The sequence below is a fragment of the Xiphophorus couchianus genome, chromosome 20 (genome assembly GCF_001444195.1).
Source record: "Xiphophorus couchianus chromosome 20, X_couchianus-1.0, whole genome shotgun sequence".
NCBI lineage: Eukaryota > Metazoa > Chordata > Actinopteri > Cyprinodontiformes > Poeciliidae > Xiphophorus > Xiphophorus couchianus.
This window is the reverse complement of record NC_040247.1, coordinates 3,898,935-3,916,644: the sequence shown is the minus strand read 5'-3', so window position 1 is coordinate 3,916,644 and position 17,710 is coordinate 3,898,935. Positions and strand designations below refer to the sequence as shown.

The window sequence follows — 17,710 nt, the reverse complement described above, 5'->3', positions numbered from 1 at the left end:
TTCTAAACCCTAAAGGAGTCTGAGTGAATATTTTATTTTTCATTTTCAGAGAATCCCGCCTGTCATTGGACGATCCGTGGTGGTTCCGGACCGGATCTGGCTTGGTTCTGGACCGGACCCAGTTCTGCGGTGTGAGCAGGAGTAATGGAAGCAGGAATCGGCGCCGAGCGCTACATAAACATGTCATCGTATCCGGGCGGCGGCATGTGGTCGGGGTCAGGCCTGAAAACAGGAAACAGAAACATCAACGTCACTGACTTCAGGAAAACGTAAGGAAATGAAACTCCGTCCGACGCTTCGGATTTCACAGCTTCACATTCTGGTCAAATTTGTTCTGAAAGTCTGGACCATTTCTGAAAACATCCACGCAGTTTTAGGTGATAAGTTCAAGTTTAAAACTGGAGAATGAGCCGATTGCTGAGACACAACGTGATCTCCAGAGATCGTCAGCTGGTTTTCCTGCTGTACAATGGCTGCTGGAAAACAGTTTTGTTGTGACCAACCAGAAACCAGTTGGGGTAGAGGGCGTGGTCAGAATACATTGGGGGTGTGGTCAGAATACATTGGGGGCGTGGTCAGAAACTGCTTATTTAAAGTGACAGTGGCCCTAAAACAGCTCAACAGGCAGAAATGTTCAGACTGAAATCTGATTATCTAAGAATAATTTAGTGTAAATAACTGAATCAGGTTTCAGTGGATTTATGTGAGTTTTGACTCTTTCTAGTTTATTATTGTCCACAGATAAAGTTTGTGTTGCTGCTGCACATTTTCACCGCAGGGGAAAATTGTGCAAATATTTACTCAAACTTTGACGCAAAGTTCATTTTCATACAGGCTGATTTGTGCGTAAAATATGGCGCCGCACATTTTTTCTGCGTACACAGCTTTAGACATGAAGCTCCAGGTTTTGATTAGACCATAGACTGACCCTAACCTGTTCCAGATCGGTTTGTTATGTTGATCAATACGATCTCAATCGGTGCTGATAGACACGAGGGTGTGTGTGTGTCTCACCCCGGTCTGTGGCGTCCCACGGGTCCAAACGGGTCGAAGCGGGCCCCCGGAGGAACGGCTCCAGGAGGCAGGATGTCTGGGATCCCGCTGGACGGGTCGAAGCCGGAGCGAGGGTACCCGGACCTCAGAGGGTCCATGATCATCCCCCCCCCACCTACTGACCTGGAATATACATATAGATATACATATAGATATAAATATAGATATTATCCACTGAATCATCAGGGTGAAACCAGAGGTTTCATTTCAATACATCAAAAACCAATAAAAGAAATAAAGAAACATCTGTAATAATTTGGTTCTAAATGTAGAAGAAACAAAAAGTCTCAATCTGCTTCATTTTTTGTGTAAACCAGATTCAGGTTTAAACCAGATTAAATGTGAACTCACCCAAACGGATCCAGATCTGCTCCTCCGGCTGCGAACGGAGGATTCAGCGGGTCGGGCCTGAAACAAACCAACAGACATTTTGTTTTTTTATTGATGAAATAAAAATGATCAGACATTAATGATTGATCCAGAAAACCTTTAAGATCCCTTTAAATGCAACAGGAAGTGACCCGTTACCTTTTCATGCTATAAAGTGAATTTAAACGGATTCTGGTCTCAGACGTTTTGGATCGGCTCTGAAACTTTTTCTAACCAATTTAAAACCAAAATGTTTCAAAAATAAAAACAATCAAATATTTGTAACGTTTTTGATTAATGTGAGGTCCAGATGATCCGATCTTCTCTTCATCGCTCCGTTTTTCCGTCTCAAACTCTCTCTGTTCACTTTCTATCCATCCGTCTCTGCTCCGTCTTCCTCATCTTCCTCATCCTCTCTGTCCCCTGGGGGCCACTGTGGCGATGAAGGGCCGCCGTCTCATGTGACCGGGTTAAAGGTCGTTGGAGGGAACGAATCCGTCCTCCAGTTTGATTTTCCCTTCCAGAAAAAAAAACTTTTCCATCTTTAAATAAAATAATTCTGACCTGCTGCTGCGATCATCTTCTACACAAATCAAACAACAAACTGACTTTCTCCCACTGATTGAACCTTCAGATACAGAACCGGGAATGGACCCAGATAAATGTGAACTCTGGTGTTTCAGAAACAGAAACATAAATCATTATTCTGGGTTCAGACGTTTGGGTCGGATTAAACGTTTCAGGCCTTCTGGGTTCAGCTGTTTATTTCTAACTGGCTGCTGATTGTCGAACCTCCAGAGTTTCTGCTCATTTCAGTCAAATTTAAGACGTTTTTAAGACTTTTTAATGCCAGCTTGAGGGAAACACTAACTGTTAACTAACACCAACACTGTGTTAGCAGCTAGTTAGCGGTAGCCTCAACAGCCTCCAGTCACAAAACGAATAAAGACTCAAACTTTCACCTGACAGAAAAGTAAAAAAAACCCAAAACATTCAATATTTCTGTCAAAATGTTAAATCTGTGATTAACAAACTTCCAGTCTGTAAATGAAATGAAGACGTTTTTAAGGCCTAAACTTCAGACACGAGTTCTACCGATCACCGACCGACTGCTGCGATAAAAACCGGGTTCTGGTTCTGCTGCTGGTTTCCTGCTGTTAAAGGAGAGTTTTCCTCTCCACTGTCACCACATGCATGTTCAGTCCGAAGGAGTGTGTAATAACTTAATACCAGAGATTTTCCAGCTGTCGCCCCCTGCTGGTCAGGAGGAGAGGATCGATATTCTGTTCAGTTTCCTTAGGAACTATTTAAACTAATTTGAATAATTAATTGAGTTTAATGATTTGATGGATAACTTGCATAAATTGTATAATAGATTTAAATTATTTTTAGTTGTAAAGTTCCTCTAGTTGATATCTGGGGTGAATTTGTCGCTTTAGAAATAAACTGAGCCGAATTGAAACTAACAAACTTTAAAACCCAAAGATTAATTTTTACCTTCAGTCCAGGTAAATATAATCTGTTTACATAAAATGAAACTTATTTTTATAATTCACACTTTAAGGAAATGTGTTTAGACTTTTAGATAAAAATATTTAGTTTTGTTTTTAGCTTTTATACATTTTCATCAAATAAGACATTAAAGTGTTTAGAACAATAACTTAAACATGAAAAATGTTTGCAACCTATTGAAAAAAGAACAAAATAATATTTTTGTGGTTATGTTAGTGATTCTTTGTGAAAATTTCCTTCTGGTCATTCTGACGTTTTCTATCTACTTTAGAAGTTGATGAATTTACAGATGAACTTATTGCTCTGATGTGTTTTGAGTTATTAATCAGAGGAATAATCTTCATATTCTGAAACTAAAACCACATTTAATAGAAAAATAATGTTACAAGAGAAATGGAAACGTTGGTTTATTAAATATTTGATGTGTGTGTTGAATAATATTCTACTTGTCTGTTTCAGAGCGTAATTAAACACATAAAACCAATTAGTGAAGACAGTTTATTAGAGCGAGGCGGTTTCCTGGACGCCGCTGCTTACTGACCAGTGAGGCTGCGGCCCGTGGCGAGGGTGTCTGCAGGGCAGCCGCAGGGGGTCGCCGTCTTCCTCCCGCCTCCTCTGAGACGACTCGCCCTCCTCCCGTCTGCTGCTCTCCGGCGCTTTCTCTGGGCGAGGCAGCAGCTGAGACTTCACCTTCTCAGACAAATAGTCTGCGTCTCTGAACACGCTGTGGCACAGAGAGGCTCCGTCACCAACCGGAACAACGTCGTGTTTACGTCATTATCTGTGCGGCTGGTTATTGTTGGCAGAATGTGTTATTTTAATATGTTGAAATGATTCAAACCACTAAGCGTGTATGCAGGAGGTTTTCTGTTCTCAGGTGGGACAAACAAATCTGGTACAAACCAACCTGTCAAACGTGTGCAGCTGATCGGCGTTGACGTGGTCGCTGATGTTCACCATCAGGTCTGAAACCTGGTTAGTGCCGGAGTTCTGCAAAACAACAGCAGCTTTTAATCAGACGTTCTGCCCACCAATCCCATGTTTAAACCCAAAAGAGACGATATTGTGCAGCAAAACATCCTGATGAGCACGCTGCACGGTGGTGCAGTTGGTAGCACTGAAGGTCCTGGTTCGATTCCCGGCCCACAATCCAAAAACATGAATGTTACGTTGATTGGCCTGTCTAAATTCTCCTTAAGTGTGTGTGTGTGTGTTTGTCCTGTCTGTCTCTGTGTTGCCCTGCGGCAGACTGGCGACCTGTCCAGGTGACCCCGCCTCTCAAAAGGCCCTCCTGACCCCACCAGGGAGCAGAATGTAAGAAAATGGATGGAACATCCTGATGACATCATCAGCTCTGCTAATCCACCTCATCTGCTGCTGCTGCTCCTTCAGTCTCTGCCTGGCCGGCCGGAGCGTTGGACGACTGCTCCATGAAGCCTACTTTTCAACTCCTTTGGGATTTGGGGGTCAAAGTTCAAGCCTTATGCTCAAAATGTTTGACCAAAGTCATGGATTAAAAGGCGACCAAATACAAAGGGAACTTGCTATTGTAAATAATTACAGTGGTAATATAAATAATTGGTTCAAGCATTTGAGCTAAATGTGAAGGTTTCACCTGATTTAAACACTGAAGAAGAAAACAGCGCAGAGTCTCTCCTGTACATATCCGGCTCCCTGTGTGATTATTAGCATCAATCCTCTGCATCAGCAACTTTCATTTTAACTGCAGAGAGAAGCCGGTCCTGTTTGTTGAGTTACCATTAAGTTGAAGATGAGCGTGGAGTCCACAGCGATGGCCTTCAGCACCATCATGGTGTCTGTGTCGCTGCTTCTGTAGCGCAGGCTGTACAGCTCCTTGTTGCTGCTCCAGTCAGCAGGAAGCAGCTCTGACTTTTTATCACGGCTGCTAGGCTACAATACAACAGAGAAAAAGAAAAAGAGACTCAGTCAAAATAATGACCATATTAGAGTGTCTATCATCATGCAGTTGCGTTAGCCTCCCAAAGATGACTCGACATTTTTCACAACTCCAAAGTTTCCCCCTGGAAGTCTGAATAAAACAGACTGATTTATGCTAAGCTAACCCAAGTCTGGCATTTTGTTTTGAAATGATTAACATCCGGATAACAATGCGCATTAAAAAGCTAATCTGAATACTTTAGCTAAGCTTGTACATAACTCCATAACAATAACAAACTGTTTAATTTCTCCCTGAATGTCACAAATCCGTCTCATCGTAAAGAACAGATCACATATAGCCTTTCTACTGCTTCCCAACTTCTCTTAAATTCGGAAACAAAATTAATCAATTTAATTATTTATTAATTAAGTTAATCAAGTTGGAGACCTTCAGTCATGTTTAACTGCCCAAACATTGACAGAGCTCGGCGCTAATCGAACCTCTGCAGATCAACGGCTAATCAAATTCAAACCATTTTCCTGTTCTTTCACCTCGTCTCCAGATCCGATGCACCGGTAGCCATTCTTTATCATTTCCCAGTGAACTAAGCAGACCACGGCGTCCTGCGGACACTGGATTTTATCTGCGACACAGGTGTACAGCGCCTCTAAACCAGCCATTTTTCTCCCAACAGCCGATACCAGCTCCGCATCTAAACCGGAGAAAGGAAAACGAAAGTCTTCACTGAAGTCTCATAGCAACCACAGCTACTTCCTGTCAGGGAATTTCAAAGTAAAAGCACAAGAACGTTGTCAAATCGAGTTAGTCACATTAGAAACTAATTTCAGAAGTGATACAATAAAATTATTTCGGAAAATTACTGAACCTTATACAGCTGTTAAATTGCATTTGAACCCGAAAATATTTCGACAGAGGTTAATGGCTGTGTAAGTCTGGGATGTGAAAGAGGCTGTTTATTTGTGCAACAAAAAAAATTTATTGTAAGACGCTCGATATACAGCGGAAAGCTCTGAGTGAGTTTGGATCAAAAATAGTGACCCTAAAGCCAGTAGTGAAAGTTTTACCATATATTCAATCATTGCTGTATTACAGATACAGTTTTCAACCCTAGTTTCTCTTATTTTCTCCAGAGAGAAATCTCTGGGGAAAAAGTTGCTGCTTTATTTTTTCTAACTTTACGGAAAAGTTCGTTTTGTTTTGATGCAACACATATAGTTTCCGGAACAGAACCAATATAAGAAATATCGTTCCGTTATAAAGTACTACTTTATATATTGTCTTTTTTGTATTGTTACACTAAAACAAAACATTTTTATTAAACAGATAAATAATTATATTTATGTTTAAGAAATAATTCGTTTCTGAAATAAATACAAAAATAAAATGCTAATTTAAATATAATTCTGTCAATATTATTAGTATTGACAGTATTAACAATATTGTTATTAATACAGTTTTCACACGGAACAATCTATTAGCAGGGACTTAATTTATGCTTTTAAAAAAATTAAATTATTATTGATGCGTTTCTTTTTTGTTTGAACAAATATCTGAGTTTCTGTGTGTCAGCGATTCAACAACCAGCAGAACCAGAATAATGAAGAACCGAGCCGAACCTGGAAACAGCTTACATTTAAATGAACTCATCTCATATTTACTTTCCAGATTTATTCAGTTTAATTCAAAACTACTTTATGGATCCCAAAGGGAAATTAAATGTGGTTGTTGTAACAAATGTTATGAGTGACATCCCATGTTTGAAAGAGTTGCATTAGATGCTCTCATATGCCAAACTTCAAGTTTATGGAGATTTTCGGAAATCTCCATAAATCTGGGAGTTTCTCCGTATTCCGGCGAGGTTTTCCACGAGGTAAGACGTCAAATCTGGCTGTTGATGCACATGTTGGTTAAAAACCATTTTAAAGTACACGTTTGGATATTAGATTTGGATATTAATGTGAATATGTTTGATTTTGTACTGTTTTTGCCTCAGTTTTCAAACGTAAAGAGCTTCAGAATTTGAGATGTTCCTTACAGAGAAAACAGAGTTTCCTTGTTTTATATTCCAGCTGAGATGAATTTTATCATTAAGCATTTATTCCACCTGACATCCCATGCTTGATCTTTTTCTTTCCTGCAGACTCCCCTCATCATTTACCTCTTTCACTTTCTGGTGGATTATCAATCAATCAATCAATCAATCAAATTTTATTTGTATAGCACATTTCAGCAGCAAGGCATTTCAAAGTGCTTTAGATCATATCAAACACAGAAACACAATGCAGCATAGAATCAACAATCAAAATCAATAAAATCAACAACATTGACATTAAGTTAAGTTCCATCTACTTGACTTAATGTCATCCATAAAAGGTTTACCTGTTACACTCCTACTGTGTTATATGGAACAAAATATAACATAAAATATTTTTTTATATAATTGCTATTGTTATTCACGCTCACAATCACACAGTTTAAAACGATGTAAACAGCCTTTCAACGGGCTTCCGGCACCAGGCTCTGTACACCTCTTTCACGGAAGTTTGCTCTGGGACTCCGTCGTCCCTCACGGATTTTTGTGCAATTGCAAGATAGAATCAACAATCAAAACATGACATTAAGTAAAGTTCCATCATTAAATTTGTAATTGATTACGTTTCAAATACAATCCTAAACAGGTGGGTTTTTAGTCGAGATTTAAAGGAAGTCAGTGTTTCAGCTGTTTTGCAGTATTCTGGAAGTTTGTTCCTAATTTGTGGTGCATAGATGCTGAATGCTGCTTCTCCTCGTTTGGTTCTGGTTCTGGAGATGCAGAGACCTGAGAAGTCTGGAAGTAACAGTATTTTAAAGTCTATTCTTTGAGCTACAGGGAGCCAGTGGAGGGACTTTAAAACTGGTGTTATGTGCTCTATCTTCCTGGTTTTAGTGAGAACGCGAGCAGCAGCATTCTGGCCAGCTGCAGCTGTTTGATTGATTTGTTGGACAGACCTGTGAAGACGCTGTTGCAATAATCGGGTCGGGAAGTCAGAGGCAGGTGGCTTAAATGAAGTGAGGTCTGCTACATGAGCACTAAGGAGAGACGCCCCGAAGAGAACCTGTTGATTCATTCCATCTGTAAATTTAAGAAACTCCAGTCCAGAAGACATTTCTTCATATGTATCCTATGAATCCTGTGAATGAGTGGGTGAACAGAGAGGGAGGGGGGCAGGAGGAAGGGAACCAGTCGCTCTGTCTGCAGTCGATGTATCAGCTTGTTTTGGAACGGGTTGCTCCTGATACGCAGAGTGTTCCATCCTAGTCAGAACTCCTTGAGCCTATTCTTCTGAAGCGATGATCACGTTGCTGTCCTTGTTGATAAAATGAAAAAGATTTGCAGTGAGTAGCTTTATCCTATGTTTATTAAGACTGCATCCGCCTCTTCCAAAAAGGTGAAAGCGCTGCCAATAGATCCACCGACATGTTTTGCCCTCTCCGCCTGCCTGTGTCCCTCCTCAGCACCAGTACGTCCCGGTGAACCCACGGCGCGGAGCTCCCAGCTCTGATGTTGATGTTCCAGTAGAACCACAGATCCCGACCTCGACACGTCTGGGATGAATCAGAGCAGGTTCTGTAGCTAAGCCGTCACATCCAGCATCAGAGTCTGACCTCACAGATGTTCTTCTAGAAGAATTGTCAAAAGCTTCTGTACACAGGCTCCATAACAGAGAACACGTTTTCTCAGGAGAAGATAAATTTAACGTCACCATGAAGGTTTTCTGGCTCCGAGGATAATATGCAAACAAATTAAAATGTTTTGTTTAACCGTATCTTGACTTGAGGTGGAGTTTTTTTATTTAAATAAGAGCAGAGTTACAGTGCAGCGCCCTCTGATGGTTGAGTTTGGCATGAAGTTCATCTCAGCCCTTCCAGACTGCTGTGGATAGAAACACAGTTCTCCGTGTCTCCACCAGAGGGCGCTGTGGGACATGTCCTCTGGTCCAGCTCCATGTTCCTGTTTTTTTTTTTCCAGCCTCTCGGTTCCTGACCTGACGCCCAACATCGGCCTCTTCTGGTATTTCTTCGCTGAGATGTTTGAGCATTTCCGCCTCTTCTTCCTCTGCGTCTTCCAGATCAACGTCTTCTTCTACACCGTCCCTCTGTGCATCAAACTGAAGTCAGTCCTCCCGTCTCATTAACCTCTGACCTTTCCCTGCGCCCCCTAACCTCTGTGTGCGTCGGCCTGCAGGGACCAGCCGGTGTTCCTGATGTACATGCAGCTGGCGGTGATCTCCATCTTTAAGTCTTACCCCACCGTGGGCGACACGGCGCTCTACCTGGCCTTCCTCCCCGTCTGGAGCCACCTGCACAGATGTGAGTGTTTACTGCACACCTGGGTCAGGTCGGGGTCAACGGGGTCAGCGGGTCGGCCAGCTGATGCACAAAAGCATTAAAAACAACAGTGGGGGAATTTCCCTTTAAAATAAGATAAGAGAGTTAAAATCTGTTATAATTTAAGATGCAGCACAAACTTTTGCTTTTGATTGAATTTACTAGTAAAAGGAACCAACAAACATCCAGTGGATTTAAAGGAAGTCATATTTCATTTAAGTCATATTTGATATAAATAACACTTTGATAACAACTGAAGGTAACATGGCGACCCAACATACTTGGAAATGGTTCCGTCTCTTTAAATGTCGTTCAGGATGGAGATCTGCGCTCACATACTGAATGTTTCACACAAAATAACACTTTCAATATTGTTCCATAATTTATTGCCATAATAAATGGCAAAAAAGAGTATTATTTTGTTATTTTAAAAACTCGAAGCTAATTGTCCAGGTGTGCAGCGCGGACACCTGAGCTCACAGGTGAGTGTTTAATGCCGTAGTGGGCGGGGCTTATCTCCAGGTTCATTTAACAGTCCAGAAATTACATTTTTGTTCCAAAGCAAAAGTAAAGTAAAACTACAAGAAGGAAGTAGGAACGATTAATCGGATTAATCAAATAATCTTCAACTAATTTAATCACAGATTAACTGTTAAACAGAGAGTCAAACAAATCGACACAATGGAGCAGAAATGAATCCAAAATATACAAAATATATATGCATTTAGTATTTAAGATTAAAAAAAATTATTTCTGTAAATATATTTTAGCCAAATGTTTTATGTTCAGATTCTACAGCAAATCTGTTATTGCACTTATTGAAAATGAATTTAATCATTAGTTTATTGCCAATACATTTCTAATGTTGCATAAAAAGTCTGAAGTGGATCAATGAAGAATCTGTAGAATGTATCAATTGGTTTTAATTGATTAATCAGTTAAGCGTCAGAATAATCAATCACTAAAATCAATAACATTAGTGGAGATTCCTTCCATGTATAGACCTCACTGGTGGTTTATTGATTTATTGGTGGTTTATCAATAATTTATTGGTGGTTTATTGATTTAATGGTGGTTTATCAATAACTTATTGGTGGTCTATCAATAATTTATTGGTAATTCATCAATAATTTATTGGTGGTTCATCAATAATTTATTGGTGGTTCATCAATAATTTATTGGTGGCTTATTGATTTATTGGTGGTTTATCAATCATTTATTGGTGGTTTATCAATAATTTATTGGTGGTTTATCAATAATTTATTGGTGGTTCATCAATAAATTATCGGTGGTTTATCAATAATTTATCGGTGGTTTATTGATTTATTGGTGGTTTATCAATAATTTATCGGTGGTCTATCAATAATTTATTGGTGGTTTATTGATTTATTGGTGGTTTATCAATAATTTATTGGTGGTTCATCAATAATTTATTGGTGGTTTATCTATAATTTAATGGTGGTTTATCAATAATTTATTGGTGGTTTATTGATTTATTGGTGGTTTATCACTAATTTATCGGTGGTTTATTGATTTATTGGTGGTCTATCAATAATTTATCGGTGGTTTATCAATAATTTATTGGTGGTTTATCAATAATTTATCGGTGGTTTATTGATTTATTGGTGGTTTATCAATAATTTATCGGTGGTTTATCAATAATTTATTGGTGGTTTATTGATTTATTGGTGGTTTATCACTAATTTATTGATGGTTTATTGATTTATTGGTGGTTTATCAATCATTTATTGGTGGTTTATTGATTTATCGGTGGTTTATCAATAATTTATTGGTGGTTCATCAATAAATTATTGGTGGTTTATCTATAATTTAATGGTGGTTTATCAATAATTTATCGGTGGTTTATCAATAATTTATCGGTGGTTTATTGATTTATTGGTGGTTTATCAATAATTTATCGGTGGTCTATCAATAATTTATTGGTGGTTTATTGATTTATTGGTGGTTTAGCAATAATTTATTGGTGGTTCATCAATAATTTATTGGTGGTTTATCAATAATTTATCGGTGGTTTATCAATAATTTATCGGTGGTTTATTGATTTATTGGTGGTTTATCAATAATTTATCGGTGGTTTATCAATAATTTGTCGGTGGTTTATTGATTTATTGGTGGTCTATCAATAATTTATTGGTGGTTTATTGATTTATTGGTGGTTTATCAATAATTTATTGGTGGTTTATCAATAATTTATTGGTGGTTTATCTATAATTTAATGGTGGTTTATCAATAATTTATTGGTGGTTTATCAATAATTTATTGGTGGTTTATTGATTTATTGGTGGTTTATCACTAATTTATCGGTGGTTTATTGATTTATTGGTGGTTTATCAATAATTTATCGGTGGTTTATCAATAATTTATAGGTGGTTTATTGATTTATTGGTGGTTTATCAATAATTTATCGGTGGTTTATCAATAATTTATCGGTGGTTTATTGATTTATTGGTGGTTTATCAATAATTTATCGGTGGTTTATCAATAATTTATCGGTGGTTTATTGATTTATTGGTGGTTTATCAATAATTTATCGGTGGTCTATCAATAATTTATTGGTGGTTTATTGATTTATTGGTGGTTTATCAATAATTTATTGGTGGTTCATCAATAATTTATTGGTGGTTTATCTATAATTTAATGGTGGTTTATCAATAATTTATTGGTGGTTTATTGATTTATTGGTGGTTTATCACTAATTTATCGGTGGTTTATTGATTTATTGGTGGTTTATCAATAATTTATCGGTGGTTTATCAATAATTTATTAGTGGTTTATCAATAATTTATCGGTGGTTTATTGATTTATTGGTGGTTTATCAATAATTTATCGGTGGTTTATCAATAATTTATTGGTGGTTTATTGATTTATTGGTGGTTTATCACTAATTTATTGATGGTTTATTGATTTATTGGTGGTTTATCAATCATTTATTGGTGGTTTATTGATTTATCGGTGGTTTATCAATAATTTATTGGTGGTTCATCAATAAATTATTGGTGGTTTATCTATAATTTAATGGTGGTTTATCAATAATTTATCGGTGGTTTATTGATTTATTGGTGGTTTATCAATAATTTATCGGTGGTCTATCAATAATTTATTGGTGGTTTATTAATTTATTGGTGGTTTATCAATAATTTATTGGTGGTTCATCAATAATTTATTGGTGGTTTATCAATAATTTATCGGTGGTTTATCAATAATTTATCGGTGGTTTATTGATTTATTGGTGGTTTATCAATAATTTATCGGTGGTTTATCAATAATTTATCGGTGGTTTATTGGTGGTCTATCAATAATTTATTGGTGGTTTATTGATTTATTGGTGGTTTATCAATAATTTATTGGTGGTTCATCAATAATTTATTGGTGGTTTATCTATAATTTAATGGTGGTTTATCAATAATTTATTGGTGGTTTATCAATAATTTATTGGTGGTTTATTGATTTATTGGTGGTTTATCACTAATTTATCGGTGGTTTATTGATTTATTGGTGGTTTATCAATAATTTATCGGTGGTTTATCAATAATTTATAGGTGGTTTATTGATTTATTGGTGGTTTATCAATAATTTATCAGTGGTTTATCAATAATTTATTGGTGGTTTATCAATAATTTATCGGTGGTTTATCAATAATTTATTGGTGGTTTATTGATTTATTGGTGGTTTATCACTAATTTATTGATGGTGTATTGATTTATTGGTGGTTTATCAATCATTTATTGGTGGTTTATTGATTTATCGGTGGTTTATCAATAATTTATTGGTGGTTCATCAATAAATTATTGGTGGTTTATCTATAATTTAATGGTGGTTTATCAATAATTTATCGGTGGTTTATTGATTTATTGGTGGTTTATCAATAATTTATCGGTGGTCTATCAATAATTTATTGGTGGTTTATTGATTTATTGGTGGTTTATCAATAATTTATTGGTGGTTCATCAATAATTTATTGGTGGTTTATCAATAATTTATCGGTGGTTTATCAATAATTTATCGGTGGTTTATTGATTTATTGGTGGTTTATCAATAATTTATCGGTGGATTATCAATAACTTATCGGTGGTTTATTGATTTATTGGTGGTCTATCAATAATTTATTGGTGGTTTATTGATTTATTGGTGGTTTATCAATAATTTATTGGTGGTTCATCAATAATTTATTGGTGGTTTATCTATAATTTAATGGTGGTTTATCAATAATTTATTGGTGGTTTATCAATAATTTATTGGTGGTTTATTGATTTATTGGTGGTTTATCAATAATTTATCGGTGGTTTATTGATTTATTGGTGGTTTATCAATAATTTATAGGTGGTTTATTGATTTATTGGTGGTTTATCAATAATTTATCAGTGGTTTATTGATTTATTGGTCCTACTGAGCTGCCTGCCTGCCTGTCCAGTCCTCAGGAACATCTTCCTGGTTTCCTGCGTTCTGCTCGCCTGCTCTGCTCTCTTCCCGGTTCTGTGGCATCTCTGGATCTACGCCGGAAGCGCCAACTCCAACTTCTACTACGCCATCACGCTGCTCTTCAACGTGGCGCAGGTAAAGCAGCGACGGCGGAACCGGAAACAGGCCAAAATCACTGCGTTGCTGCCCCCGACCCTCAGGCGGATCTCTGGAAACCCAGGAAACAACCTGCTAGTTATATGACAATAAAAAAAATAAAACTTTCTGTTAGTTTCTGCTGAAAATGTGTTTTTGCTTCCGGTCCAGATCCTGCTGGTGTCGGATTATTTCTACGCCTTCCTGAGGAGGGAGCACCACCTGACGGCCGGGCTCTACCTGAAGAAGAAGGACGGCTCCGAGGCGACGCTGGTGCTGAAATGAAGCGCGCCCTGCGGCTGCTGCAGAGCAACGAGCTGATCGAACCTGATCAAATCTGATCAAACCTGATCAAATCTGATCAAACCTCCTCAGACTGGAATGAGGAGGAATAAAAACGTTGATGGTGCAGAACTCTGAGCGACTCGCCGCCGTTTCCGATGAACAAACTCTGAACTGTTCAGGAGGGAAAGTTTCATCTGAGAATATTTTATTCAGAACTTTTTCTGTTTAAACATAAAATGTAGGAAACGTGTGAATGTCCAGAGAAATGGCTCAGCATCACTTGGTTTTGTCTATTTTGCTTGATGACTTTAAATTTCTTTGTGTTGTGAGCAGAATGCCAGGATTATATAAAGTTCTAAAGGTTTCAGTTATTGATTGGATCTTTTCTGGGATGAAAACAACAAAACTTCATTTTTTGTTTTGCAGATTATGGATCAAGATAAAATTGTCCAAGCTGCCAAAACACAAAATTTATTTGTGTATTTTTTTCCCTTTCTTATAAAAAATATTTTATAACACTTAAAATAATACGAAGCTAAATTAAAGTAACTTTTCAGCAAAATGTAGGAGCATTTTTTAATTAAATAATTATTTGATTTGCATTAAACTTTCTGTTTCCACTGTAGATTATTAAACTTATAACATGGAAAAATGTCTTATTAGTCAGATAATCTGCAGGTGAAACGATTATTTATTTAAAACAAGTTTTTTATCTGTTGCTCAGAAGTTTTTGGTATTTTTTATTTCAGGTTTTCTCAGATATTTGCAGGTTTGGTTTCACACATTAAAGGCTCAAATGTTGAATGTTTCTGTGACACTTTGCTGCTTTAATTTGACATTTAAAAAATGTTTAAATTTCAATTAATTAATTGCACTAATTAACAAAAACATTTTTCTTTGTACTTGAACTGAATGTTTTAGTTGTGAGTCACTAAAAGATGGATCTAAAAACTAAACATTGATGAATGGTGATTCAGACCCGTTTCCAGTTTCTGCATCCAGAAATCGAATCTGAATGCAAAAAAAAATATGTTTTTATAATAAAATAAAATATTGATTCTGACCTGAGCTTTAAACTAATTCTGATAAATATCATCCGGGAGAGAAATGTTTCATTTGCACATCTCTGGATTCTTTGGAATCTGTAAACATCCATTTGTTAATATGTAACATCAGTTCCTAGCTGTTCTTTAAGGCTGGGTTTTGATTAGGCCAGTTTGACATGGATATGCATTAATCTGGCTGTATGTTCGGGATGTCTTGGATTCAGCTAGAGAAGAGCCTCCCCACAGCATGATGCTGCCACCACCCTTTTACATGTAAGTTACCTTTAAACTGTGGTTTGTGACATATGTTTGAAGTCTAAATCATTTTTCTCATATAGTCGCTTTACAAACATTCAAAAGGCAAACAGGAGGAAAGAGAATTGCTTTGGTGTGCCACAGCGCCCTCTGCTGACAGGCCGGGTTCTGATCTGCTGCTTCTTATTTGTCCGTTTAACGATGTTCAAACATCAACACCAAGTTAACAGATTGATTTTCATCTGTTTTCCAGCATCAAATAATAAGAAATAACCAGGTTTTCACTGAGGACATTTAAAGTTCACTTTTGTGTTTTGTAAGTTGACGTTTGTTGTGACTGAGTACGAAACACACCAGAGTGTTTCCAAATTCTGGTGAAGCAATAAGAAAAAAACCCTCTGGGTCCATAATGTCGCGATGTTGGCTTCAACACTTCTTCACAATTTGTACAAATGTATGCCACACTTTTCAGATAAAAAAAACATTTGAAAACTAACTTTACAAATGGTTTGGAAGTTGTGGTCTGAATCAGCAACTGATGATGGTTGGATGGTTTTTAATTCAGTTTTACACCAAGCAAGAAGCTCAAGGTGGAGCTGCAGCTTCAGCCACAAATCACTTCAGTTTGACAGAGACGCAGGAAGAGGAGGAGGGAAAAACTCCCAGATCACAAACCAGATCCCAGATCCCAGAGATACCAAAACTTTGGAGATCTGCTGATTCCAAATCAGAGACGTGAGGTGACCTCATGAAAACCACAAAGCCTGTTCTTCTGCGCTGCAGCCACAGCTTTTGCAGAGAACGCCTGCAGGTCTCTGGTCCAGAAGACGAGAATGGAGACTTCCAATTTGTAATGGGGCAGAATAACATCTCCCCAGTAACCTGGTGTTAAAGAGACGACAGTTGAAGCTCTGGCCCTCAGTCGTTCTGTCGTCTGCCAAGACGCCAAGCAGCACAAAAACCACAGAGTCGTTCCGGTTAATGCAGGAGCTCAGCACTGCTGCTGTAGTAAAACTATTACATTTTAAAGGACAAAAGTCCAAATAAATCCTAAAGATCTGCAGAGCAGATGCTGTTGGAGCAGCAGAGCGTTCAGCCGGGATTTAAATGTTTATTGTGAATCCAGAAATCATGAGCAGAAGCTACATTTACAGGGTAGAGATGATTTCTGTCCATATTCACAAAGCGGGCGGCTCCACTAGAGGACGGCTGCAGCTGGACCGGTACCGGTACCTGCTTTAAGTTCTGCTCAGAGCTCCAGGATGATCAGTCTGGATGAATCTAAACGCTCATAAACCAGCAGATCAATCTGATCTCTGATCAATGGCTCCATGTTCTCCATCAGAGCCAAAGCTCCTCAGGTAGCGGCTCACCTTGATGCAGCTACTGATATACCTGGGATTGTCTCCACACCTGATCACCTTCAATAATCAAACTGTTTGATCAGCCCTGGTTTCTCATTAGTGAGAATAAATAGATGCATTCAGACGATGCGTTTCATCTTTATGAGGCGCAAACTGAGCAACATGATTATTTACACTGAGGTTTTCACATCCTTTATTTCTATTTTCTTTATTTTGTGTTGGGTTATTGTCTGAGGATAAATTGGTTCAGTTTCATTGTTTAAACACTAAAATATTGAAATCATAAAATCATGGGGTTTGATGCGTCCTGCTCTAAATAACTGAATCAGGTTTCAGTGGATTTATGTGAGTTTTGACTCTTTCTAGTTTATTATTGTCCACAGATAAAGTTTGTGTTGCTGCTGCACATTTTCACTGCAGGGAAAAAGTTTGTGTATATTTACGCAAACTTTGACGCAAAGTTCATTTTCATACAGGCTGATTTGTGCGTAAAATAAGGCGCCGCATATTTTTGGGCGTACGCAGCTTTGGACACGATACTCCAGGTTTTGATTAGACCGCAGACTGACCCTAACCTGTTCCAGATCAGTTCGTTATGTTGATCAATATGATGTCAATCGGTGCTGATAGACACGAGGTGGTGTGTGTGTCTCACCCCAGTCCATGTCGTCTCAAGGGTCCAATCGGGTCGAAATGGGCCTCCGGAGGAATGGCTCCAGGAGGCAGGATGTCTGGGATGCCGAAGTGAGGGAACCCGAACCTGACAGGATCCAAGATCATCTCCTCCCAAAACGCTAACCTGGAATATAGATATAGATATAAATACAGATACATTTGGGTCGGATTAAACGTTTCAGGCCTTCTGTGTTCAGCTGTTTATTTCTACCTGGCTGCTGATTGTCGAACCTCCAGAGTTTCTGCTCGTTTCAGTCAAATTTAAGACGTTTTAAGACTTTAATGCC

At 37.9% G+C, this 17,710-nt stretch overlaps 2 protein-coding genes across 2 annotated transcripts; one reads left to right on the top strand and one right to left on the bottom strand.

Annotated features, from left to right (window-relative positions):
* Positions 1-54: 54 nt before the first annotated feature.
* LOC114136258 (proteasome inhibitor PI31 subunit) lies at positions 55-17,542 on the bottom strand. The gene is made up of 8 exons (XM_028004138.1): positions 17,404-17,542; positions 5,386-5,546; positions 4,693-4,845; positions 3,842-3,924; positions 3,476-3,658; positions 1,405-1,461; positions 1,015-1,176; positions 55-222 (listed from the first exon to the last, which is right to left on the bottom strand). Exons 1-8 carry the CDS (start codon positions 17,411-17,413, stop codon positions 171-173), a joined length of 861 nt encoding a protein of 286 aa, XP_027859939.1. The 5' UTR covers positions 17,414-17,542; the 3' UTR covers positions 55-170.
* LOC114136261 (phosphatidylinositol glycan anchor biosynthesis class U protein-like) lies at positions 7,804-14,891 on the top strand. Its single transcript, XM_028004144.1, has 4 exons — positions 7,804-9,008; positions 9,081-9,205; positions 13,656-13,798; positions 13,970-14,891. The coding sequence occupies exons 1-4, from the start codon at positions 8,821-8,823 to the stop codon at positions 14,081-14,083; spliced, it is 570 nt and encodes a 189-aa protein (XP_027859945.1). The 5' UTR covers positions 7,804-8,820; the 3' UTR covers positions 14,084-14,891.
* Positions 17,543-17,710: the final 168 nt, after the last annotated feature.